Genomic DNA, 25,654 nt, shown 5'->3' with positions numbered 1-25,654 from the left:
TCAACATGGATAGTAAAACAATCAGAATGATGAAGAGATAAAACTCATTGTTGGGCTTCCCTGGTGGTGCAGTGGTTGAGAGTCCGTCTGCCGATGCAGGGGACACGGGTTCGTGCCCTGGTCCGGGAAGATCCCACATGCCGTGGAGCAGCTAGGCCCGTGAGCCATGGCCGCTGAGCCTGTGCGTCCGTAGCCTGTGCTCCGCAACGGGAGAGGCCACAACAGTGAGAGGCCCGCGTACCGCAAAAAAAAAAAAAAAAAAAAAAAAAAAAAAAAAAAACTCATTGTTTAAGAAGATGTTGGAATAATTAGGGGGTGGTAAATGTTTTTCATTCAAAAATAATTTATTTAGTGTCCTCTGTGCTAGGAACTGTACTAGGAGCTTATGGCTAAGAGGTAGGGAAGGAAGAAGGAAAAGCAGAAATAAGATATCAAGATGAGGGACTTCCCTGGTGGTGCAGTGGTTAAGAATCCACCTGCCATTGCAGGGAACATGGTTTCGATCCCTGGTCCAAGAAGATCCCACATGCCGCAGAGCCACTAAGCCCATGCGCCACAACTGCTGAGACCGTGCACCACAACTATTGAAGCCCGCGTGCGTAGAGCCCGTGCACCACAACAAAGAGTATCCCCCGCTCGCCACAACTAGAGAAAGCCCACATGCAGCAATGAAGACCCTGCGCAGCCAAAAATAAACTAAATACGTTTATTTATAAATTATTCAAAAGATGTCAAGATGAGTAAGACCTCAGGTCCTTCAAGACATTCAGTCTAATGGGACGATAGGGCTACAACAGGTAATATTAATTAAGCACTAGTGAGGTTCACATAGACTGTCTCATTGAAGGCTCACAACAACCCTAGGGGATGAGCAATATTATTCCTCCATTTTACTGATGAGGACACAGAGGACCTCATGGGATAAATGGTGCTACTCAGCTAGATGCCCTTAGGAAATTACACATGGGAGTCAGGGAAACCTTCCAAATGAGGTGTGATTTCATCCGGGTCTTTAATGATGACTGGGATTTCACCAGTCAGCACAGAGGGGGAAAGGCATTCTTGTCAGAATAGACAGTTTGGGGACTTCCCTAGTGGCGCAGTGGTTAAGAATCTGCCTGCCAATGCAGGGTACATGGGTTCAATCCCTGGTCTGGGAAGATCCCACATGCCGTGGAGCAGCTAAGCCCATGCACCACAACTACTGAGCCCACATACCACAGCTACTGAGCCCATGTGCCACAACTACTGAAGCCCACGCACATACAGCCCGTGCTCTGCAACAAGAGAAGCCACTGCAATGAGAAGTCTGCGCACCATGACGAAGAGTAGCCCCTGCTCACCATAACTAGAGAAAACCTGCGTGCAGCAACGAAGACCCAACGCAGCCAAAATTTAATTAATCATTACTATTTTTTTTAAAAAAAGAACAGACAATTTGTGCAAAGCCATGGGGATATGGGAAAGCATGGTTTCTCTAAGTCACGGAACAAAGGTGTAGATTGGCCCAGCTGAGAACACGGCCAGAGTTAGCTGCCCTGAAGGGGTTCATGCCCATCCTTCAACCCTGGTAATGGATCAAGCCATGTCACTGGACCGATCCTTCCCACGCTAGTAGAAATGCAGTGCTTCCTGGTGGTTTGGTAACCAGGCTCAACTCTTCCAAACAGGGCCACCGCATACAGCTGTGCACATCGTGCACTGCATGATAAGAGCCCCATCTCAGTGGCACAAGCCACACAGCAGACATCACAGATATATACACTCATTATGACGGTTTCCTGGAAGGGGTAGTAAAGTTTCTTTTTTCTAATAAAATCTGTATGTTATAACAATTTTCTGACAAATAGAAGTAAGGTATCTTAGGGAGGGGCATCTCTTCCTAATTCATATAAATGTGTCCTATGAGCTAACGGTGGTAAGCTAGCTCTTACTGCTTTTCCCTCTTGCACTGTTTTGAAACCTATTCCAACTGCACACCATGATCTTATTTGGCCTTTTCATGACTCAAATGCATTACAACAAACCTGCTTCAAGCAGGTAACGCCTTCTGTTTCCTCCTATCCCATGTGATTCCAGCTTCCCTACCTGGTCCATCGCTATCCCTCCTAGATTTGGATCTATCCACACTGTCTTCTGACTCACAATAGATGACTTTTCCTGGTTAATCTCATTTTTTCCAGAACTCAAACACAGCCCTGGGCCTGCCTGTTGTCGGAACATAAGAGGTCCCATGACCCAAAAAGACAGGAGGCCTCCAACCAGAAACTGTATTCATGGAGCCCTCCCTCTTCTGCCATATATTTCTGGAATGGCTCCAGAAGCCTCCTAAACATAAATTCTTAAAACTATCAATTTATATATTGCTCACATAGAAATATAAATCATTCTGAGCTGTAGTTGGCTCCAGCTCCTTCAAAAGTCAGCCTTGGGTCTATTTAGACGCTCGTTAAATGGCCACCATAGCAAACGCTGCTACAAAATGAGCTCTAAAGGGGCACATGGGTTCACCCTCAAAATCGTTCTCTGTTCTATAAGAAACTTCCTAAAAAGCCTAGAAAAGCATTGTGCAGAAAGGATACAAAGCTATTTCAGGAGGATGGCTACCTCTGCAGAGTGAAGACAGGCATGGGCTGCAGCAGGAGGTGAGCTGTTCTCTGTAACATTGTTATTTCTTTTTAACAAAACCTCAAACAAGATGGTGAAATCTTAGTGTGGTAAATGTGTGTGGTGGGTAGAGGATATCTGTTGCATTATCTCCTGCTTTTAATGTTTGAAATATACCATAATTAACATTTTAAAATGTAAAAAAAAAAAGGACATGCACTCTGGCTGAAGACCGTATTATAATTATTCACCAGAGAAGCTTTAGGGCATCCTTTGATGAACCCCAAGTAATCAAGTTCTGACCTGGCCCTTCCTAGGCTCCGAGGGAAAGGATCATGCATATAGCCGCAGGGGGGGACTTGGAGGGTCTCCCACCTCCAACTGGACTGGTGCTGCCACAGCAAAGGGCAGTGCCAAGGCCGGGACGGTGCACAGTGCACCCAGTGGGCGTCGAAGTGGCCGTCCGTCCGTGCTTTTGCTTCCCACGTCCCCCCACCCCCATTGTCAGACTTTCACCAGTGTCAGCTTCTTTTCCCTTCTCTAAGGGAGGCGTGTTTTAAATGATGTATCTATTCTGCCACCTAGCCTTCAGCCGCGTCACTACAACAAAGCTGCCTTAAAAGGCTCTTCACAGACCTCAATCTTGCTGGATTTCCCTAATCTTGGCTGGGGGACCTGAGCGATTGGGTACTTTATTTCTTAAGGGTCACCGTTCCTTAGATTTGGGCCAGGGTGAGATGGTAGCATTAGAATGCTCAATGTGAAAGGGTATTTTCCTTTGGGAAAGGGATTGGTCAATCTCAAAAGGGCTTTATAATGGAATAATAACTCACTGTGGGGAACAGTTTAGGCAAATCTGTCTAGAACAGTGGGGATAGCCATTCATAGGAGTGAATGAAGGCAAGACCCTTAGCTGACATTCTGCCTCTCTAACCAGAGGAATCCATGATATCTTATGTCTCAATAAAAGCCTCGCTTTCTCACATCAGGCATCATCCTGGCCTCAAAAACCACTTAGAAACTCATGGAAAATGACCAGAGGAAAGGACTCACGCTTTATAAAACACAAATGCTATGTACCCTTGGAAAAGCTGTCCATATAAAAGCACAAATCTTTTACTGGGTTGCATTTCTTGAAATATGCAGTTAATCTGTTAAAGGAATGGAAAAGGGTGATCTCTGGGGAATTGGACACAAGTGGGTGATATTTAACTTCTTACTCCTCCAAGAAAGATGTGGTTGAAAGGCATCAAAGCCGGAATATGCCAGAGTTAGGAAGCAGAGTTGGGAAACTTGTGGCAGAGAAAGAGGGAAGGGACCCCGGCCTCTGATGTTTGAATGTGGCAGGCATAAGTGAGCCACCCCCCAGCCCCCAAACTAAATTCACTGATGCAAACTACTCTTTTTCCGGAAGCAATCTTCTAAAGGTGACTGTGAACAGATCTGGGGCTTCAGAACAGAGGGGAGGGGGAAATGGAATAAAGAAAGGCTCCTAGGCATCCTCCATAATCCAACACCCTGGAACAGACCTTCCCACTCTGCTGTCAGACGTTAATTATGGGCTCTTAGGGGCAAACCCATCCAGCCAGGAGCCCATCTTTGGACCGAATTACCAGAGACAATCCCAGGCTACTGAGCGTTCTTTCTCTCTTAAAGCCCTCGCAGGGAGCCTACCTGAGCTCCCATCAGCCAACTCTCAACCCCTCATGACATAAGCCCGTCTCTAAGTGGAAATACAGACGGTCACTTAATGTCTACAGACTTACAGAGTACCCCCTCTCCCCGGCTCCCTGCCGCCAGACCCCACGGACCAGCTCTGGCTTCCTTTCTCTCTACCCTTTTCGCCTTCTCTATGAATCATCCCCCTCTCCCTTTTACCCGTCTTCACACATTTTATTTTCCAGCCACTGGAAGTCGGCTAGACAAAAAGACGTGTCACTGAGGCCGTCTCCCTCAGAATAGAGGGAGGCTGGAACTAGGCAACTCATGTTTCTCTGGAAGGAGCGCCACAATCTCCCCATTCATCTGAAATGCTACTACTGTGTCTTAGCCGGCTCTGCTGTGGAGCGGCTGCAGAAATAGGATCGGGGCCGGAACACACACGCCACGCTGTCCGCACTTGACACAAAGGGGAAAGTAATACGTGATCTCCCTCACTCTTCAAATATTCCAAGCACAGTTTTGAATATTAATTTTGTGCCTACCTTACCGAGCCCCAGACACAGAGGAGAAGCAATGTTAACGAGCCTTGCTTTTTTTTTTTATCATTACACACAGCTCCTCGTCTCTCAGCCAACACCTAAAGCCCCTCTGGCAATACGAACAAAAGCACAACTTTAAACTTTTGCCTTGACTTTTAAACGTGCCTTTCGGCAAGTAGATAAGTGGGAAGAGAGATCAGGATCTGGGGGTGTTAACAGCATAGAGCGAGATGCTTCTGAACCAAACCGGCAAGAGAAATATTTTCTTCAAAGCAGCCGTACAGAAGGAATTCTTATCATAGATGAGGGCTGCAGTCTAGTGGCAAACTTCATGAAATGCAGCCCCTTCTCCAAAGGGAAGTTAGAGCACTTCCAGAGGGACGAAGAGAAATGTAAAGGGCTGACAGTCCCACCGCAAGTTCCCCCAGGTGGGGCAGCAGGAGCTGCCCAGCTCTCTCTGATCTGGCTCTGAAGTCTACGACCCACCCATGCCAAGTGCAGGAGGAAACGACAAGCCCCACCTTCATTCTTTGAAGACTTCAGCTCTCTTTCGTTTTACTTAGGAAAGAAGGGTCCTTAGGGTCCCCATAGATCACATGAGGTTCCAAAAGGGATAACAGTGTTCCTGGTCGGGATCGGCAAGTCCTGTGGTGACGTCAGCTCCGATTCCTGGGCTGTGCCTGCTGGCACCAGTGTCCCTCATAACAGGGGGTCCCTCTGGTTTGTCACCCAGTCCCTGCAGGGATGCGGCCCTGACCAATGGAAATACCCCTTTCAAAGAACCTGGAGGGGAAGGATGACTCCACTCTGCCTACCTTCCCTCTGACAACCCCACACCAGGACACTTCAGGCCTCCAGGCAAGATTTTCAGACCTAGCTTTCCTCCACAGTGCCAGTCTCTGTAACTCACTGCTGCCTACAATGCTGCCGCTATGAACGTCCCTTCGAGCAAGTACACACACACACACACACACACACACACACACACACACAGCTTCCCTGGGCTAACAGTGTAACTGAAGGAAAGTGGCCACTTCTTCACCCTATGACCAAAGACAGCCACTCCACCAGCAACAGAAACACTACATTAAATCCCCTTCCCCAGATTTTTAGGGGGGAAATTCAGTTTTTCTTTTCTTTTTCTTTTCAGTCACCACCCATCACTGGCCACCCTACACTAACACCCACCCCAACACATACATGCGAGAGAGAGACAGAGACAGACAGACAGAGAGAGACAGAGCGCGCGCGCGCACACACACACACACACACACACACACACACACACACCTCTTACTTGGTCACTCAAAATCCAGCAGACAGCCATTTCCCAAAGCTAAGCAAGGATTTCTTGGGCACTGTATATATCCAGTTGGCTAATAAGAAAATACTTCTCCCTCCAGCCTGGGTCTTGGCTAGTTAAGGGGTGGGAGGGACCGGGAGACGGGTTACTCCGTATTGTATCCACCGTGCTGCGAAGAACTCTCCTTCACTCGCCACCCCCCGCCCCCCCCCCCCCCGCCCCCGCCTCCTGCCCGCTCTGGGTAGCCCTAGCCCCGTCCCCCGCGGCCCTTTCTCCACTCCGGGAGAGGAGGGCGCTGTTCGGGCGGAGAAGGGGAGCCCCCGTGTGTCTAGAAGGCCTCTCCCCACCCCCACCCCGTGTGAGTTTGTACTCCTTGGCATCCTTGCCTGGGTTGGGTGTTGGGGAGCTCAAATTGCAGCTACAAACTGGCTGGCAGCCAGGGGCCGTCTATTTAAAAGCGCCTGCTCGACCGGAGTCCGTAGTCTCTTTGGAAACTTCTGCCGGGGAAAAAGAGCTAGGAAAGAGCTGCAAAGCGGTGTGGGTTTTTTCCTTTTTTTTTTTTTTTTGTTTCTTTTCTTTTTTTCCCTCCTTTTCATCACCCCCTCCTCCGTTTGCACCCTGCTTCGGGCTTCACGCAGAACCTGCGAATTTCGAAGAGGTGCTGGCAGAGTGGGAGAAAAGAGGTGTTAGGGGCTTGGATTTGGTCTTTTTTTTTTTTTTTCTCTATTTCCACATTTTCCCCCCACCCTCGCGGCTGCAGCCTCCGCCTTTTACCTGTTCCGAGGCAGCCGCGCGCCGCTGGCAGCTGAGGGTTAGAAAGGAGCCGGGTGCACTTTGAGATTTTAAACAAAAATTTTGAAGACGAATCTATTTTTCTCCCCCCGCACGCCCTCCTCCACAGCCTCCGATCTCATTATTCCGGTGGTGGTTTTGGGGTGAATAATTTTTGGCCCCCGCCCCGCAATTCTGACCAGGTCAGGCTTGGGGAGAGGTTGTTTCTCCCGCCTCCGATCCCTCTGCGTGCACCTGGCGCTGCTCTTTTCTCCCCTACCTGTTGCAAGTCCGTAATCTTTGCAACTGAGACTTGCTTGCAGGCACCCCAGCCCTCCATCGCTCCCTACATTTTGCAGTTGTCTGGCGGAGGCCACCTGCTCTACCTGCCAGAAATTTTCAAAAGAAAAAACAATTCTCCGCGCGCCCTCTTGGCCCCCTTCTCCCTTCATTCTCGCGCTCCTGCCCCGCCCCAGGTAAAGGGGGAGACTCGGAGAAGATGGTGCTCACCGCGGTCCTCCTGCTTCTGGCCGCCTGTGCGGGACCGGCCCAGGGCCTGGGCTCCTTCGTGCACTGTGAGCCCTGCGACGAGAAAGCCCTCTCCATGTGCCCCCCCAGCCCCCTGGGCTGTGAGCTGGTCAAGGAGCCGGGCTGCGGCTGCTGCATGACCTGCGCCCTGGCCGAGGGGCAGTCGTGCGGCGTCTATACTGAGCGCTGCGCCCAGGGGCTGCGCTGCCTCCCCCGGCAGGACGAGGAGAAGCCGCTGCATGCCCTGCTGCACGGCCGCGGGGTTTGCCTCAACGAAAAGAGCTACCGCGAGCAAGCCAAGATCGGTGAGCACGCTCAGTGTGCCAGGCAGCTATGCGGCGCACGGGCGGGGGACACGGCACAGGCTGGCCCGGCGCGCTCTGCCCAGCAAGTGGCTTAGAGCCTGGGTGCAGCCCGGGAGGAGGGCGGGGAGGGTCCTTGCCCCTCGGGATTGGAACCCTGGCCGACCCTGCTACCCGGGTTACTGTCTAGCCGAGGCTCTCCCTGTTTTCGCTTCTTTTCCTCGCTCCTGCCCACACCTCCTCCACCCCACCCCTCCCCCCTCGACTAAACACTGACTCTAAGATCCTATTCAGTCTCCAGGTCCAAATCCCCAGGTACTCAATCTCCACCTTACATTATTAACTCCCTCTCCACCACCCCCATCTACCCAATATGTTGTGGGGTGGGTTTGTTGGGTTTTTTTTTTTTTCCTGAACTTGAAAAAAAATAATGTCTTTTGTTAAAGTATTGCTTTAACTGGGGACCTGGAGAGAGAGAGGCGTCACCGGTCTTCTGTGGTAATTCCACCTTTGTCCTTCCCAGCCCCCTACCCACCCCCCCTCCCAGTCCCTCCTTGACGTTTCTATTCTCCTACCCCACCAGACACACACGCACACTCACATGCCCACATAACACACGCACGCACGCACCCTTGGTAGCTAATGCCTTTTGGGTGGGGACTTCGATGCCCCTCCCACGTGCACACCCATTGCTCTTGACTCGATCGGATTGACCGTGGTCAATTATACAACATACTGAAATGCAAAATACCGTTTTTCCTCCCTGGAAGGGAAAGATTACTTTAGCCGAGCTCAGAGGCGGCGGGAAGGTGGTGAGGCGGTAAGTGGGGGAGGGCGGGAGTGATGGAAAGGGATAAAAAGGAAGGGTTTGGTGTTCCAGGGCTGGTGTTTGTCCCCGAACCTAACTCCTTTTCCCGTGCCCCAATTCAGATTTTACCTAGGAAGAAAGGTGGATACAGGGTTGGGAAGCCAGAAGAGGCATGAAATTCAGATATCACAGCTTCCCCGCCAGTGCTAATCGCCCACTCTCCCGCGTTGCCCCTCAAGCTCTCAAACCAGATCACAAGTGGGCGTGGTGTAAATGGAAGAGGGGCCCTGGAAACGCAGAATGCAAAATCAAGGGGGCGGAGACGGAAAAGCCAAGCTCCCGGAGCCTCCCCTCCGCCTCCAAGTAGCCCCGCCTCCGGGTTGCCCCGCCCCCAAAGTCTCAGTGCCAGGAGTCTCGGCTTTAAAAGGTTGACAGAGCTCTACTTTTCAATCAGAACAGTTCTGCGCCCCTTAGGCTGGGTTTCCTTTTGGAAAGTTACTTGATCTTAAATTTTTAGCAAAAGTTTAATGAACTCTACACAAGAGTCTGGGTACTGAGACGTCGTTATCGGTCCTCTCCCAAAGGGGTTCAGATTTAGCTAAACAATGTTTATTCTGTGTCGTATTTTATTACTGGGACAACGCTCTTCTTACCTCCTATCCCCTTCCAGCACCCCAACGTGAGCTTTCTTAGCTGCACGTACAGACACTGTCATGTAAGAAAGGAGTGCGTTGGCGCTTGAGAAGAGGCAGGAGACCTTTCCTGGGTTCGACCTGGATGCCCACAAACCCTGCAGGTTTTGCCTGTCGCAGGAGGCCGTCCCTCCAGCTTTGCAAGAGGTTGTCTTTCTCCAGGCTGCAGCCTGCAAAAAGGGAGAGAGAGAGCAACGTGCAGGCCCCGGAGGCCCCAGAGGCCGGTTTGTGAAGTTATTTTTATTAAGAGCCACTTTTCAAAGGCGGCCCCCCTCGCCTTCATCTTGTGGGATGTGGATTTGGAAAAGCTTAGCACGGGGTGGGGGGTGGGGTATGAATCGATTTCCTGGCTTGGAAGCGAGCGCTCTGGGTAACAATCCGGTCACATCGAAAGCATGAAAGCTATCGCTCAGCCGCATTCTGGCCCCATTTTTATTTGCCCAACCGTATGGTTGGTATGATGTGGTTGGTGTGGAGGGTGCCCGCGCGCGCAGCTGCTGGGAGAGCAAATGGGCGCATCCAACTTTCCAGTTCAACCCAACACACGCTCACACACACACACACACACACGCTTTTGTCCCAAGCAAGATGCCTTTTAGACTTCTCTGCAGCCCCTTCCTCAGCCCCCACCTTCAAGGTGCCTCTGGACCAACACGGAGCAGCCTTCCTCCCCGTCCCGCATCCTCATCCCCATCCCTCTGGAAGACTCCACCCGCCTAAAGCAGGTGCCTAACCCACTGTAGTCGCTGGATGGCTGCCCTTGACCGGTGGCCGGAGTTGACGCCTTCCTCCCGGATGGATGGGATGGGAGTGGGCTCTCCTGGCTAGAGCTTTTCAGTCCGAAAACCACTGGGTGGGTCCCCCAGAAGTTGGAGATGGTGCAGCGACGGTACTTAAAGAGAGCTCAACGAACAGAGAGAGGGAGGAGAGTGTCAGCTCCTTTAGGCAAAATTACTGCCCCCCGACACTCCACCACCACTCCTCCCTACCGATACCAGCAGTGCGAACTTGGATTTGCCCCAGATTTAGATACAGACATAGATGATAATATACATATGCACATATATCAAATATATATGGAGAGAGAGAGATTTAGGGGGTTTTTCCAACCAAAAAAAAAAAACGTGCATTTCTAGAATCAGAAATGGGGAGCTGAGGAGAGCGAGATGGCAGGCAGCCAAAGCTTCTGGGAGGAAGGGCGGAGGGCGGGAGGGGACTGGTGTTTTGCTAGGCGCGTTGCTGAGCAACGGGAGAGGGCGTCCGCCCGCGAGCCTGGTGCCGGGAGCGCTCCGGGCCCTGCATTTTATTCTGGCCAGTTCAGGGGCAAAGATAGATATAGAAACAGAGGGCAATGTGAGGGAGGGCTAGAGGGAGGCGGGAGACAGGAGTTATTTACTGGGCCGAGCTCAATAAATATGGGTGAGCTGGGTCGAGTCAAGGAAGGACCGAGCTTTGCTCTGAGCATTGTTTGGAGAAGGAGGCTTGCGGCTTTACTGGCGCACATACTTGCCCGGGTCTGGAAGATCTCTCTTGTGCCTGTGAGATATTACGTTTGGGATACAGGGAGAAGTGGGTTCTGGGTTTCAGTTCTGTCATTTAGAAATAAGAGAGGAAGAACAGAAAATATGCTTCTGGGAAAGAAAAGAAAGAAAGAAAAATTACCTAAATAAAAATGAATTCTGCCTTTGCTTCTTTGAGGGGTTTGGCCCTCCATCACCCTGGCTTCCATTCCCAGCCTGGTCCAAATGCCATGTTGAAATCAAGTTCCAGAGTTAGGTTTATTGGCCAAATTTTTGTCTGGGTTGAACAAGATCACGGAAAACTGAAGGAGACAGATTCCTTTCCCACCCATATCCCCTCCCTTTGAAACAAGTCTTTAAGAGGCTGGCTGTGCCCTGAGCCAACCAAAATGGGAGCTGGGAAGACGAGAGAGGGTGCTTTTAACTTGATTTTTCTTGCCTTCCCCCTCCCCTCCCTTCCCCCTCTTTCTGCTTTGTCAGTTCAGACTGGAAGAGCAAGCACAGTTGGCCACAGTGAGAGCTCATTTTCTTTCCACTTCTCCCCCTACCCTCCCCACCTCCACCCTGACCCCTTTCTTATCCCTCCCTCCCATCCCACCCCCTTCTCCATCCCCCAACTCCAAGGCCTTCCCCTGAGGGCTTCAGTTTTAACTTGGAGCAGCTGTGCGTTAGTCCTGGGGCTTGGATTGGATTTGAGCAGGCAGGTGGGCTTGCAGCTGCAGAGGGGGGACCAGCCTGACCTAGGAGCCAGAGGTCACCATGAGGGTTACAGCAAAGGGCATGGGAGCAGGAATCCCAGCAGAAACCCTGGTCCCCTTAATGGGGAAGGGGGGGGTGGTGGGGGAAGGGGGAAGGTGCTAACAGGAAAAGAAGGTGATTTTTGTTATCTAAAGTTTTTACTTTGTACCTGAGCAGTGTCTTTGAAACTCAGTTATTTAATGTATGGAAAATAAAATTTTGGAGAAGGGCCACCACACTCCAGGTCTATTGCCTCCAGAAATTGGAAGAACACCGTAAACAGACCAGGTACCAATGAGGTCCCACTGGAAGCAGAAGTGAAGAGGGAGGAGGCTGTTTGGTGAGGTTTTGTTTGAGATTTTGTTTTGCATTTTTACTATGGTAGGTCCAAAAGTTGCAACCCCCAGAGACCATCCTTCAAGTATAATCTGGACATACGTTTTCCAAAACAATGAGATTTATTACATGTCTGCAGGAAGAAATAAGCAAATTTAAAAAGCCAGTTCTAAGCTTCTGGTCCCCTCTCCCCATATCCACAGAGTCCCCCATTCTTGTTTCAAGCTCCAATTCTTGCCATGATATCTGTTATGATGTCTTTTTTTTTTTTTTTCCTTCTTAAATATAAATCCAGAGAAGTGACTGGAAATCTCTATGAGAGGCAAAGTAGCCTTTCCTGCCTGGCCACTCAGCTTAGCTAGGTCCGAGAGTCTCTCCAGGAATTGTCTGGGTGTTGGCCAAAGAATGCTACAGCTGGAAGGAACCCGCAGTCATCATGGCATCATGGCAGTCAAGGCCCTCATTTTACAGATGAGGACTCTGAGGCCCTAAGTGCAAGTCACTAGCCCGGAATTAGGCACAGGGTTAGAGGCAGAGCCAGGGCTAGAACTCAGCCCTAGAATCGTGGCGAGCCTAGGCCTCCGTTCCGCTCTCCCTGCCTTTCTTCCTTAAGTCACTAGGTCTCTGGCCTCAGTCTGGTCTAACCTGCAATGAGGTCTTTGGCAAATATCACCCGAGGCTGTCATCCCATAGCTTTGGGGGGGGGGGGAGCTGGGGGGGGCGGGTTGTGAGGATGAAATAAGAACTCAGAACTGGGAGTGCTCCATTTGAGGGGAAGAAGTGAAGTGGCCCCAAAGTGGAGAAGGCAGTACCCCTTTATTTTCAATCCCTCCCCGTTCTGTCCCTTTTTCTGCACGGTCTTGCAAGCAAGGCTGGCTTAAGCCAGTGGTTTGGGATGGGGGCAAGGAGGGTAGCGTGTTCAGTCAAGACTTCAGGTCCACGTGCCAAACCTCATTTCCTGAATGACAGGGAGCTGTCCTGATGCGGGCAGGCAGGCAGGCAGGCCCTCGCTGCTCCTTGGCTAGGCAGCGGTCCACAGTCTCTAAGGAGCCCACGGCACAGAAGTGGCCGGCTTCCCATGGCAACCAGCCTCCACCAGCACGGGCTTCCATGGAGCCGGGCAGCAAGATGATGAGATCTGAGCTCGGGTGGGGTGGGATGAGGGTGAGGGAGTGATTGGGGGATTTGCGCATCAGAAGAAAAAGAGAGAAAACCATATGCCACAAAAGTTGATAAGGAAGAGAGAGAGAAGGTCACCAGGTTTTTGAACGTAGTCAGGTATGTGGGAGCTCTTTCAGAAAGAGAGGAGAGGAAATCCTCCAGATTACAGCTGGGGGCCTCACGTTGATCTGAGGAATTGCTGAGAGCCATCCTCATACATCCTGGATGCTGGTGCAGCTCCTCCTTTGGGGGTTTCTTAAGAAGGAGGCAGATAAAGCTGTCTTCCCAATAGGTTAGACCAGCTGTCCCCAACCTTTTTGGCACCAGGGACCGGTTTCATGGAAGACAATTTTTCTACGGACCGGAAGCAGGGGTGAGGGGGAATGGTCCAGGCGGTAACGCCAGTGATGGGGAGCGGCAGGTGAAGCTTTGCTTGCTCCCTGCTCACCTCCTGCTGTGTGACCCGGTTCCCAACAGGCCACGGACCAATATCGGTCTGTGGCCTGGGGGCTGGGGACCCCTGGCTTAGACAACCAGGTGAGCCCTGGGGGGTGTTTTAAAGTAAATAGGTTAAAAATAATAATAATAAAGTAAATAGGTTATCTTATTTTTGATCCCTCACCTAAACCATCAGAGATCAGCCCTTCTCTTACCAAATCCTGAAGCAAAACCCAGATTGAATTTTCACTCAGAACCTAGCCTCATATGACCTCTGCTGGTTTGCAGAGATGTTTTACATGGGCCCCTATTATTCTGAACTGGGTAGATTGTACCATTACAGCTGTACTGGGGAGCTGCTCCCCAGTCTCCCTGTCACCTCAGTGAAGATGGCTCTCCTTCCAGACCCTTTAGAACAGCACTGTCCGATTGAAATATAATACAAGCCACATACATAGGTAATTTCAAACTTTCTAAGAGTCACTTTTTTTTAAAAAAAAGGTAAAAAGAAACAGGTGGAATTAATTTTAACTGTATGTTTTAACTCAACATACCCAAAATATTATAATTTCCATATATACTCAAAATAAGCAATTGTAATGAGATATTTTACATTCTTTCATGTTAAGTCTTTGAAATCTGAAGTGTATTTTACATTTACAGCACATCTCAATTCAAACACCAAATTTTCATTGGAAATACTTGATCTGTATTTTTAGTTTTCATAAGATTTACAGTTGAAAAAGTAGATTCGTATACCTGAGTTGCCCTAAATATACTCAAAAGTTTTCCAATAACCAAGGATTTTTTTTAATTTAAATGGAATAAATCTTAAAATTCAGTCCCACTAGCCACATTTCAAGTGCCAAAAGCCACATATAGCTAGTGGCCACCGAACTGGACAGGGCAGAGGCCACCAGCAAGCCCCTCCCATACCTGAGAAGGGAACTACTGTCTCTACTCTCCTCCTGCCCCAAAGAAGTCAAAAAGGAAAAGAGTCTGAGCTTTAATTGCCAAACAGGACAGACTCCCTTGTTTGACCCCTAGCAAGTCTCTCTTCTTAGGGGAACCAGGGTTGGGAGGGAAAAAAAAAAAAAAAAAGTGTTCAAACCATCCGCTCCCTGCCGCCCCCTTCTGGTCATACAGGACTTTTCAGGGAATTTGGCTACTTAATTGTGCTGTTCTGAATGGGCCGTGATGAGTCACCAGTGGGAGTGTGGCCAGGTCAGAGAAATGGTCCCTCACTTCCTGCCTCTCCTCATCTCCTCTTCCCCCATTCAAAGGCTGCCCCCCACCCCACCCCCCATTACCTTCTGGTTTGGGGTGTATATAGGAAAGAGATAGAGACGTTTCTACTGAGCATGTACCTTCCCCAAGTCCAGAGAGATGCTGGATGGCTGGATATACTCATCTTAGGAGTTGCGCATAACTGTGTATCTCTTATGGGTAAATTTATCACCAGCTGCCGCCCAGGGATCAAGAAATGTGTGCCAGAGTCATGGCCCTGAATCCTAGTTTGTCCCCAGGGAGAAAAAATAAGGAGGATCCTTCCTTTACAGTGGAGGATGTGTGAGTGGGACCCCAGCCTTTCATTCTGGGGAAGTGCCGCCAACTTGACACCTGCCATATCTACACTGTGGAAAGGTGATGGGTCACCTTTTCTCTCTCCATCTTTAGGTAAAAAGACCTAGTGCCTTAATGCAGCATGAAGGAATGGGATTAGACAAAGGACAGACTCCCAGGCTGAGTTCTCTAAGTGGGAACCAGTTCTCAGAAGCTCTTGGGCAAAGCCTGAGATTGGCAAGTCTGAGGTTGGCAATCAGACTCCCCAGAGATGAAGGTAGAGCCATCACTTCCCAGCAGACCTTTCTTCAGTCCAAGGCGCCTGAGATCTTGTGATCTACAAGTAGACACCTGTCAGCCACATATCACAGCAACCAGATTTTTAGTTGATGATGGGAACAAGGGAGGTGGGAGGCAACAGAGACCTACCAAGGCAAAGACCTACGCTGAGAGTTCATTAGCATGTAGCAGCTCATAGAATCCTCACAACCCTATGGAGAAGGGGCTGTTGTCATCCTCCCCATAACTCAGATGAGAAAACTAAGGCAAGGAGAGGAGAGGAAGCAACTAAGAGAGGTCAAAGTACACCTGCACCAGGATTTATTGAACCACGGTTAGCAGCCCCATCTTCCTCCCAAGAAGGATGACTGAAGGTCAAGGGCTGGTAGTCTGGCTCCTGACTCTGTTTCTTTGCTTTGCTCTATGGTGTCTTTATTTCTGTGCTCAGGATAGAGATGTCACATACCCACGTTTGTTTTCCTGGCCTGAAATGGCTGGGGGCTGTAAAGGAGCTCAGGGGGCTAAGCCTGTTGCTCTCTCTGTCCAGTCACTAACTCTCTGAATCTGCTCCCTGCCTCTGCCATGTACCCCAGGTCAGCAAGACTCCCCTCCAGTGTCTTTTTGCAACTCCTCCCTTCTTGCAAACTGGTTCCTTAGGGTAACAGTCGTTTGGGTTTCTTTTCCTCTTGGGAAGTCAGTGTTCCTTCCCTTCTCAGCCCATAATTCAGGTGAAGAAGAGCCCAGAACATGCATGTCTGTTACTAACCACAGAGGAAAAGAAAACAGAGTCTTCCAAGAGAGACTGGGGCAAGGTAGGCACTGGTCAGTGATGTTACGGGTAGGAGCGGGGACGGTGCAGCTCCCCTGGAAGGCTCTGCGGCCCTCCCTACTGCCCCATCCCGTTTTTCTTTATGCAAAGGCACACAGAGTGTAATTGAGTCTCTTGGCATCTGCAGCTGGGAAATGGTCAAACTTCAGGAGACTGAGACATGTCTCACATCTTTTTAAACAGTGAGCAGCTGATCCAGCATTTTCGCAGAAGCCTTACGTGTAGCAAAGAGCAGGAGACTGCAGGTTGGCTAGGAAACAAGGCCAAGTGGAGAGGAGGCACGGAGAATCCAGCCATACCCAGGCATGGATCAGTGCCCTCGGACGAGCTGCCCAGGGGGATTTTCGGCAGTGATGGAAGTGTCGTCGATCTGCGCTGTCCAACACAGTAGCCACTGGCCACATGTGGCTATTGAGCCTCAGAAATGTGGTTGGAGCATCTGAGAAGCTGAGTTTGTAATCTGACTTAATATTTATTCATTCCAACTGTATTGGACAGCACAGTCTTAGATCAAAGAAGCCCAGTAAATCCAGGGGACCCTACTTCTTCCCGCTTCTGTGAGGCTCACCCCCCTGCCGCCTTGTTCCCTCTGCAGCAGCTCCTGTGTTTAAAGGCAGGTGCATGGGTGACATGACCCCTCAGGGTATCCACTGAGCTCTAACATGCCGCAGCTGGCATTACAGAACTGCTTGCTCCTAGACCTCCTGCGCTCTGTCTCGTGAGCAGATTCACGCATCTCTCCATTTAAAGATTATTTATTGAAGACCATAGGCTGGAGAGACCAAGATAAATGACAAAGCTCTCCCCTTAAGAAGCTTACTGTTTGAATTCCACAGAGGGAGCTAGAATGAGAGGCAGTGGAAACCCAGCTCCCCTTTTCATTCCTTGTAGAGAGATTCTGGGCGAACCCCTCTTGTCTTCTGGCTAGGAAAAGAGACTACTCCCAGGTCCAAGTGGCCTGGCAAAGCCCCACATCCTTCCTGAGCTGCGAGTTCCAAGTACACCTCAGCTTCTTCAATTTCCGTAGGCGAAGTCACAATATCTGGTCCACCCATTTTCTCTAAGTTTGATTATGAGGTCAAGATAGTGTGGGAAACAAACACCAGGCTGGGCCCAGGCTGTTAATGGTGCCAAGGTAGGACTAACAGCCCTAGGGTGGAAGGTTCGATTGCAGGAAGCAGAAGGTCCCCAACTGCACCCGCCCCATCGCTGGGCTCGGGGAGCAGGTGGGATGAGAAGGCTTCGTAAAAGCAAGTGCCTGGTCCTGCTGCTAAAGCACCCCGCGCCGCCCACAGGAGAACTACAGTGAGAGGGCGGGTTGGAGACCGTGGTGGGGCTTGGGGAGGGAGCATGCATTGGCACTTGTGCTGTGAGGAGCAGTGCCCACCCTGGGATGCCTCTGGGTCCACACTGGCTGGGCCGGCACCCAGACACACTCAAGGTTCACTGGGGGAATTCCCTGGCGGTCCAGTGGTTAAGACTCGGCACGTTCACTGCCGGGGCCCTGGTTCAATCCCTGGTTGGGGAACTAAGATCCCACAAGCTTCATGGCATGGCCAAAAAAAAAAAGGTTCACTGGGACATGAGGATGGCACAGTCCTCAGGCAGGTTTCCGTGTTGCCCTGGGGAGTGCCTCAGTGGATGTTGGTGCATCAGGGTGAACGCACAGCGCCTTGTGAAGGAAGGAGAAACTGAGTTGCCCACCCTAACACGGCAGGGGCTGGGAGCATCAGAGAGCCCGGGTGGCAGGACTGGGGGCAGAACAGAGCAGAGAATCAGATAGTTATCCAAAGGTAAATATCGGGACAATGTGAGAACCCTTGCTTCCTCAGTTGTTGGATAGATCATGAAGCTAAAGGGCCCTGCCTCAACAGCTTCCCAGAGGAGGGAACAATAGTGAACATTCCCTCGCCCACTCTCTGCAGAATCCTTTCAAAATAACATCTAGAGATAGGAAGGGAGGTCCTAGATCTGTTTCCCTTCTTTCCCTGACCGTGTTTCAGGTGCAGATTCAAGAAACAGCAGGGGGTTACACACTGATAGCATTGCCCCTGCCCCACACCTGCCTTCTCCACCCTGACCCCCCGTGGGTCCTTCCCAGTCCGTGCATGTCCATCTCCCTGACTCTTTCCATGCATGCCGCAGACACACAAAGAGGGGAGGATTGGGGTGGTTGTCAGAGAAGTAGGAGAGGGAGGCACACAAATTCCAGATTTTAAAATTGTTTACAGTCCCTACAAGGAAGCGCCACGGACGTGTTCTTTGGCCATCGGTCTCCTCCGCCACCTACTGGCCGTATGGAGGTATTGACATGCTGGTCGACTGGGTTCCAGAACCTACTGCATTGCTAAGCTCCCTGGATTGCTATTCACGTGCAGGGCAACTTCACCAGGAAGTCCTCCCTTATACCCCACCTAAATCCCTTCTGCAACACTGCTCCATTTTCTTTGGATGAAACAGCTCAGGAGCTGCCAGTCTACTTGTGCCTTCTTGTTTTATCTAAAACTTAAACCCTTCCAAAATTGCAAGCCTATTTATGACTCAGCTACAAAGCAGCTGAGTAGGGCTAGTTGGCTCTGACATCCCAGCTCCAGTCTTACTTTCCAGCCCTTTAATCTTCATGGCTCTGCCCTGGCTCCGCTCCAAGTTTCCGCTGTCTCTCTGGAGCCTACAGGTGACCACAAGACCCTGATTAGTATCTTTGATACTCGACTCTCCGGCTGCCTAAGTAATAGGTCCCATGGGGTTAAGTGGCACCGAAACCCGGGAGGCACATCAAAACTTTAAGTCTGCCCTTCAGAAACAGCCAAAGAGACTGCAAACTGGGGAGGGTATGCCCTCAGGAACCCAGCCTTGGTGAGGCCAGGGGAAGGACAGAGGGTTTGCAAAAGTGCTTTGAGTTCCTTAAAGAAGGCACTTCGTTCTCCAGTATCATCCTTGCTTAGTCTCAAAGCTAACACTGTTGGACAAAAGACCAAGAGAGGTCAAAGTAAATTGCCCCAAAGTTTCTTGAACCATTGTTAACAGCCCTGTCCTCCTCCCAGGAAGGGTGAGTCAAGGTTAAGGGCAGCCACAGCACTTCTCAAAGATCCTAAAATATGAAGAGTCTTGAGAAGGGCTGCTGACATTGGGGGAGGGTGGGCATTAGCCAATGTACTTCCACGACCACCAAAGCCAGAGAGAGAAGCTCCGTGAGAGAAGGTGAAACGGCATCTGGTGGATCACACCCTCTGACCAAAGGGACAGAGGGCCCCCAAAACAGGCGACCAGAAGAAGGTGGGTGGCACTCCCACCCCAGATATCCTTAAGAGCCAGAAATAGTACCGCTGGGATGGGTGCATGTACTTGTGGACACAGGGATGGACTATTGGAGGGATTCGGGGAGCTGGAACAGCCAGCCACTGGGAGTAAGCAGCGCCGGGGACCTCTCCCGGTGAAGATCCCAGATCCACAGGTGCCCCTGAGGACAGTCTGCTTTCCCTCTGGGCCAGGCCAGAGCAGCCCCCAAAGGAGATGCTCATCCTTCCTCCATGCGTCCCACACCCAGCCCTCTCGCCCTCCTCCCCTCCCTTCACCTGGTTACAATCTTGATTGGGGAAGGGGTGTGGCCATGCACACCCAGAATGCTCCCAGCCTTTCAATGGCAACCATCTCTTGCCCTCTCCCCCGCCCCCCCACTGCTCAAGCGAGGGTCAGAGTGCTTGGGGATGCCCAGAGAGTCTGAGTGAAGTGTCAAGTCACTCAGTAAGATGTGACTAGGCAATGGTTCGCTTTTCCTCTCCTCACCCCCTCCCTCAAGACCTGGGCCTCAGGTTTGGGCCTGAATTACTAGATAACAGAGCCCTAATCTTTCACTTTGCACAGAGTCCCCCAAATCAGCTTGCTCCACCCTGCATCCCACCCCCATCCTAGCTAATCCCACAACCAGGAAAAGTTGGTTTACGCCAAAAACATCACTCTGTTAGCTAATCTCCAGAAGGCTCCATTCCACCTGCCAGGTGCATCACCTTGTTGATTTATCATCCCGGTGGGTTTTTTGTTTTTTTTTTTTTTCCGGTGGGTTTTGATAGAGTCAGAGCACAGGGCAGGACATGGTGGGAAGACGGAGTGAAAGGCCAGAAGGGGACAGGGATCCTGGTACTGAATTTTGTTCAGGGAGAGCCTGCCCACTGCTTTGTCATTTGCTTTCTCACACCTTCTTCTCCAGAAACTACTTCCCTTCCTCTCCCGTGGATAAATACCCAAATCAGCCGCCACTCAGGACACTGCAAACCTCTGGAGGCTTCTTTAGGGTGGGGAACTTCCCTGCCAGGGCCTTAAGGACTGGATTACCTATTTGATTAAATCTGACAAATCCTGAGCCAAGGGACAAACAGGTGCTTGGGTGCTTCCTGCCACCTGCCATCCTGACCAGGTTAGGCCAGGCCTCCAAATACCTCTCTTAACACACACCTGGAACTTCCCCTGGGCTGAAATCTCCTGCCCCGGGGACACCAAACAGTGTCCTCTCACAGAACTGCTCCCTCCCTGTACCTCTCCTCGACACCACCTCCTCAGATTCCTCTCCTTCTATTTCCCAACCCATGCCTTGCCATCTCAGCTCCTGGGCAGCCCGGTGAGAGCAGCGAGGGTGGACAACAGGCTTCTTCTTCAGTCTATTTGAGTTATTCAGGGTCACCCCACAAAGCCCTATTTTCTTTTTCTAGAATTTGAAAAGAAAAGAGGGCAGTGAAGACAGGGTTCCCTGCCCGCACCCCCCCCCCTGCCCTACACCTGCTCTCACTCTGGGCATCCTGCCCACGCTCTACCCACCTGGGAAGAGCAATCGAAGACCTCCTGCCCTGAGTCTGCCTAGGCTGGTGGGATCAGGGCGCTGAGAGGAGGGACCCAGAGAAGGGCGCCTGTGAGATGAGAATTTCATGGAAATCTGTGAACCAAGAAAAGGCCGGAGGCTGGAATGAACAGATCGACAAATAAATGAACAAAGTCCTAGTTCTTTAAAGGTCATAAGTCAGCTAAATATAGACTGTCACCAAGTCACTGCTATATATAACCGCTCCACCCGCAGCCAGCAGTCTGCCTCTCTTGGCCTGGAGCTGAGTTATGTCCCAGCCTCCCAGGGCACAGAGCACAGAGCCAGCTCTGAGAAGGAAGCAAGGCCCCGGGCTTCCACGTCCCCCCTCCAGCCGCCGGCACTGATCCCCTCCAGACCCCACATTTCTGGCTTTCCTGGCTCCCCTCTTCCTGTTCTGCCTGATGGTCCCCACACCCCTGCCCGTCCAGACACCCCAGGACCCTGCTGCCCTTGGTTTCCCGGCTCCAGATATATCGCAACTCCAGCAGTTCCGAAAACACCAAAAGGATGGACTTGGCCTCTTGTCCACGTTCTGGCCATTGCCTATTTCCCCCGACAGCCTAGGTCTCCAGATTGTGTTCTTACATCGCAGCCCCGCCTCCGGCCACCACCCCATCAACTTAGCCAGCTGCCCAACAAGCAAGCCCCTTCCCACAGCCCTCGCCCTCCCCGTCCCCAGAATATCCTCTCCCTCCTGTCCGACGTCCCCTCCTGTATCAGCCTGACTTTTCCAACACTCTCCTACCCCATGAAGTCGCCCTGGATTTCCCACCACTTACACGAGTGTCGACTCGTGCCCTGGTTCTCAGTTCCCTGCTTTCCCCAGTTTGGACGAGTCCAGGAATGCAGAGAGCCCGTGCCCTCACCCCAATCCTTCGAGCCTCGGGCTCTGCAAGGCTGGGCCTCAGCCCCCTTCTCCCTGCAGAAAGAGACTCCCGCGAGCACGAGGAACCGACCACCTCCGAGATGGCGGAGGAGACCTACTCGCCCAAGATTTTCCGACCCAAGCACACCCGCATCTCCGAGCTGAAGGCCGAGGCCGTGAAGAAGGACCGCAGAAAGAAGCTGACCCAGTCCAAGTTCGTGGGGGGAGCTGAGAACACCGCCCACCCCCGGGTCATCTCTGCACCTGAGATGAGACAGGAGTCTGAGCAGGTGAGTCTCAAGGATTCTCTCCCCATCCCCCTCTGCATCCACACCCCGCAGCCTCTGCCACCGCCCCAGCTTTCCACCTTAGCCCGCGTCTAAATGAGCGTGCGTGGTAGCACTTTATACGCCCAGGGGGCGCGGCAGGCGAGGCGGAGGGAGACCTTGTGTGGCAGGTATTGGAGACAGAAGGCGGTGACTCTCCGTACAGACCCTTTACCACGCCCCCCATACCCCAGCCACGCTTTCTGCACGTCCTGGTGGTTCCCGCGGGTCCTGGCACACCTCTCACCCCTCCTGTCCGCACACAGGGTCCCTGCCGCAGGCACATGGAGGCTTCCCTTCAGGAGCTCAAAGCCAGCCCGCGCATGGTGCCCCGCGCCGTGTACCTGCCCAACTGTGACCGCAAAGGATTCTACAAGAGAAAGCAGGTACGCCCCGTGCCGAGCCCCAAGTTCAGGGCACTTGCCAGAAACCTCCACCTCTAAATGCCTGGATTTCTGTCATTAACAACACTTTGTCTCAAACCTCCAAAATCCTTGCACCCGTCACAATCGTGATTGTCCCCATTCCCTCCTACACTATAATCTACTGACGTTTTAATGATTCACCTTGCATACATGAATTCATCTAAAAAGGAAACTTTCTATCACTGCGTCACGTCACACGTTGGATGTGTTATTTTCTGATAGGCACACATAAATATATACATATACATGCCTCTAAAACATGTTTTAACCACATACCGCTTGAAATCATTTAGTGTCCCATTCACAGCCAGGCTACCCTTTGGGCAACTGCTGGTCAAGCAGTTATCTGAGCCCGTTAAGGAGTACGCGTTACCTTAGGGTAGTGATCTCAGACTTCCTAGGGCATCAGTGTCACCCCGAGGTCTTGTTAAAACACTGATTGCTGGTCCCACCCCAGAGTCTCTGAGGATAGGTCTCGGGCAGACTCTGAGAATTCGCATTTCTAACAAATGCCCTCCCAGATGACTCTGATGAGGGCACCCCTCCTCTAGGTTAGGAGTCAAGAACCAGACAGCGTTGCGTGAGTGCTTGGCTCTCCTGTTTACTAGCTGTGTCCTCTTACCCCAGTTAGTCAATGTCTCTGCCTCCAGTTTCTCATGTAAGATGGAGAATAATTGTACCTATTATTCTCACACGATTATGAGGAATAATGGACTAATCTTTATAAAGTACTTAGAACAGTACCTACAATATAGTAAGTGTTAGACGGTGCCTTGTATGTGATACAGCTATACAAGTGATGCCTCCTATTATTACTATTATTTAACAATTTAATTTATCATCATTTTCATCATCATGATCAGGTTATATCATTCTCTGGAAAATACCAAGTTGGAGGACCCTGAATGGGTAACATAAAACAAAGTCGTAGGAGCTAGCCTAGGGAAGACTGCCTAAATCAGCACTTCCCCCCCACTCCGTCTGCCCATGCAGTGTGGACACCAGAACCCCCAGGGTTGGGTACAGCTCCCTCAACTCTCCGGGGGTGAGGATCTGTCTTGAGGCAGGGAGGATGAAGGGCCAGGCAGGAGCAGAGCCTCGGGGTACAGCCATCCTCACTGCCTGTCACTCTCCCACCCCAGTGCAAGCCTTCCCGTGGCCGCAAACGTGGCATCTGCTGGTGCGTGGACAAGTACGGGATGAAGCTGCCAGGCATGGAATATGTGGACGGGGACTTTCAGTGCCACACCTTCGACAGCAGCAATGTTGAGTGACGCGTCCCCTCCCCATCTTTCCCTCACCCCATCCCACCCCCCCAGCCCCGACTCCAGCCAGTGCCTCCCTCCACCCCAGGACGCCACTCATTTCATCTCATTTAAGGGAAGAAAATACATATATCTATCTATTTGAAGAAACTGAGGACCTCGGAATCTCTGGCAAGGTCTCAACTTTGAAAACGGCAACAACGGAGATGCACAAAGCTAAGGAGACACCCCCCCCCCTTTAAAAAAGTTTTTCTTTTTGAGGCAAGTTGAATGAACAGGGAGGGCAAGAGAGGAAGAACAAGAGAAAGAAAAGGGAGGGAAGCAGATGTGTGTGAGAGAGGGGAGGACGAGTAGTCACGAGAAGGAAAAGCGGAGCGTGGGCTGGAAGCAGCCGCCTTTACGTCCAGCCCCGGCCCGAGGTGGGAGCCACTTGGGCAGGAGCGGGTGCAGCCCCAGGTGTGGCCTTCGATGACACCCTTGGAATTTGCCCAGTTTGGATGGGTCACAGGGGGAGAAAGGAAAAGACAGCAGGCGTCAGTGCCTCTCCTGGATCACTCTCCCCCTGCAGCCAGAAGCTTGCACGGCTCGACAGGTCCTTCCTCTCCTCCCACCCCGACACTGTGTTCTCTCTCCCTCAAATTTACAAAACCTAAAATGCATTCCATTCCTCTCAACACAAAGCAAATTCATAACTGAGTGATATTAGATAGGTAGGTGTCCCTAAGTGGATCCATGAATATGAAGTATGTGTGCATATTTCACTCCCCCTGCAGACTTTGAGAAATCAATCCACACCCCCAATAGTGGGAAGATGGGTTCTTCCAGGGCGGCTAAAACTCTGCGCTGAATGAAGCCTGTAGTTTCAGCCCTTCGTTGCATCCAATTCGCAGCTAGCACAGCCTTTGTGGGGGAGGATAGGCTGGAAAAACAAAAAGTGGGCTTGTATTTATCTACAAGGCTCCATATAGTATTATATAGGCATATAAATCTATTTTCTTGATTTTTTTCTTTCTTCCTTCCTTTCTGTCAAAGGTTTGCATTAACTTTTCCAAGTAGTTCCTCTGGGGGCATTGAAGAGCGTCCTTATTCTGGGAAAACCAAGAAAACCCATCTTCTTGTAGTACAACCCATAATGCCTGCTTCCCATGAGCAGCGGCAAACTCAACCCTTCGTGGGACACAGTGTTGGATTTTTTTCGTGATTTCCCGTGTGTGTGTGTTCATGTACCACCAAGCCAGGTGGATAAGCACACCCAGTGGTGCACCCACCAAGCTCCCCAGGACATCCCATTCACCTTTAGACCCTTGGGAAGTCACTGTCTCTGGACTCCCACACCCAGTGAACCCAATAGGTCCAAGTTTGACCCCCTGGTCCTGCCCAGCCTTTTTGTTTCATCTGGACAGAGCCTGCCTTTGGAAAGCCTCTTTCAGCCTTCATGCTGGCAGAGCAGGAGAGAGACTGAAATGAGAGACGGCAAAGAGGGAGATGGAGGTGAAAGGTTTAAATATGGGGAAACAGTAAAAGTGATTGTTCAGGCCAGAGTAGATGAAGCGAGGGGCAGAGAGCTGGAGAGACAGGGGGCTGACTGTCCCACTCTAGCTTTGGAGCGAAGAGACAGAAAAGAGAACAAAGCCAAGAGACACTTCCCTGGGTCCCCACCTGATAATGCCTCTGGAATTTAAGGGGAAGGAGAGAGGAAGATGGGGGAACAGGTTGTAAGAGAGAAATGTGCTTAATCCAGACCTTGGATCCGGGGAAGGTGGGTTAACTTTCGATGGGTTCTAGACTGTAGCGGCTGGACAGAAACAGGATCAGTAGAGAGCAGCCGTAGTTTGGAAGGGA

General features: G+C 51.1%; 1 protein-coding gene across 1 annotated transcript; it reads left to right on the top strand.

Annotated features, from left to right (window-relative positions):
* The first annotated feature begins 6,591 nt into the window (after nucleotides 1–6,591).
* Nucleotides 6,592–24,042, top strand: IGFBP5 (insulin like growth factor binding protein 5). The gene is made up of 4 exons (XM_065880095.1): nucleotides 6,592–7,715; nucleotides 21,857–22,086; nucleotides 22,389–22,508; nucleotides 23,690–24,042. Exons 1-4 carry the CDS (start codon nucleotides 7,382–7,384, stop codon nucleotides 23,819–23,821), a joined length of 816 nt encoding a protein of 271 aa, XP_065736167.1. The 5' UTR covers nucleotides 6,592–7,381; the 3' UTR covers nucleotides 23,822–24,042.
* The last annotated feature ends 1,612 nt before the right edge of the window (nucleotides 24,043–25,654 follow it).

Source organism: Phocoena phocoena, chromosome 7 (genome assembly GCF_963924675.1).
Source record: "Phocoena phocoena chromosome 7, mPhoPho1.1, whole genome shotgun sequence".
Lineage (NCBI taxonomy): Eukaryota > Metazoa > Chordata > Mammalia > Artiodactyla > Phocoenidae > Phocoena > Phocoena phocoena.
Note: the sequence above shows the minus strand (reverse complement) of the source record. Positions and strands in the feature narration are given on the sequence as shown.

Coding starts and splice junctions, on each gene's coding strand:
- IGFBP5 (XM_065880095.1), top strand. CDS start 7,382: ATGGTGCTCACCGCGGTCCTCCTGCTTCTGGCCGCCTGTGCGGGACCG. Junction 7,716..21,856: donor CCGCGAGCAAGCCAAGATCG/GTGAGCACGCTC, acceptor TTCTCCCTGCAG/AAAGAGACTCCCGCGAGCAC. Junction 22,509..23,689: donor GATTCTACAAGAGAAAGCAG/GTACGCCCCGTG, acceptor CTCCCACCCCAG/TGCAAGCCTTCCCGTGGCCG.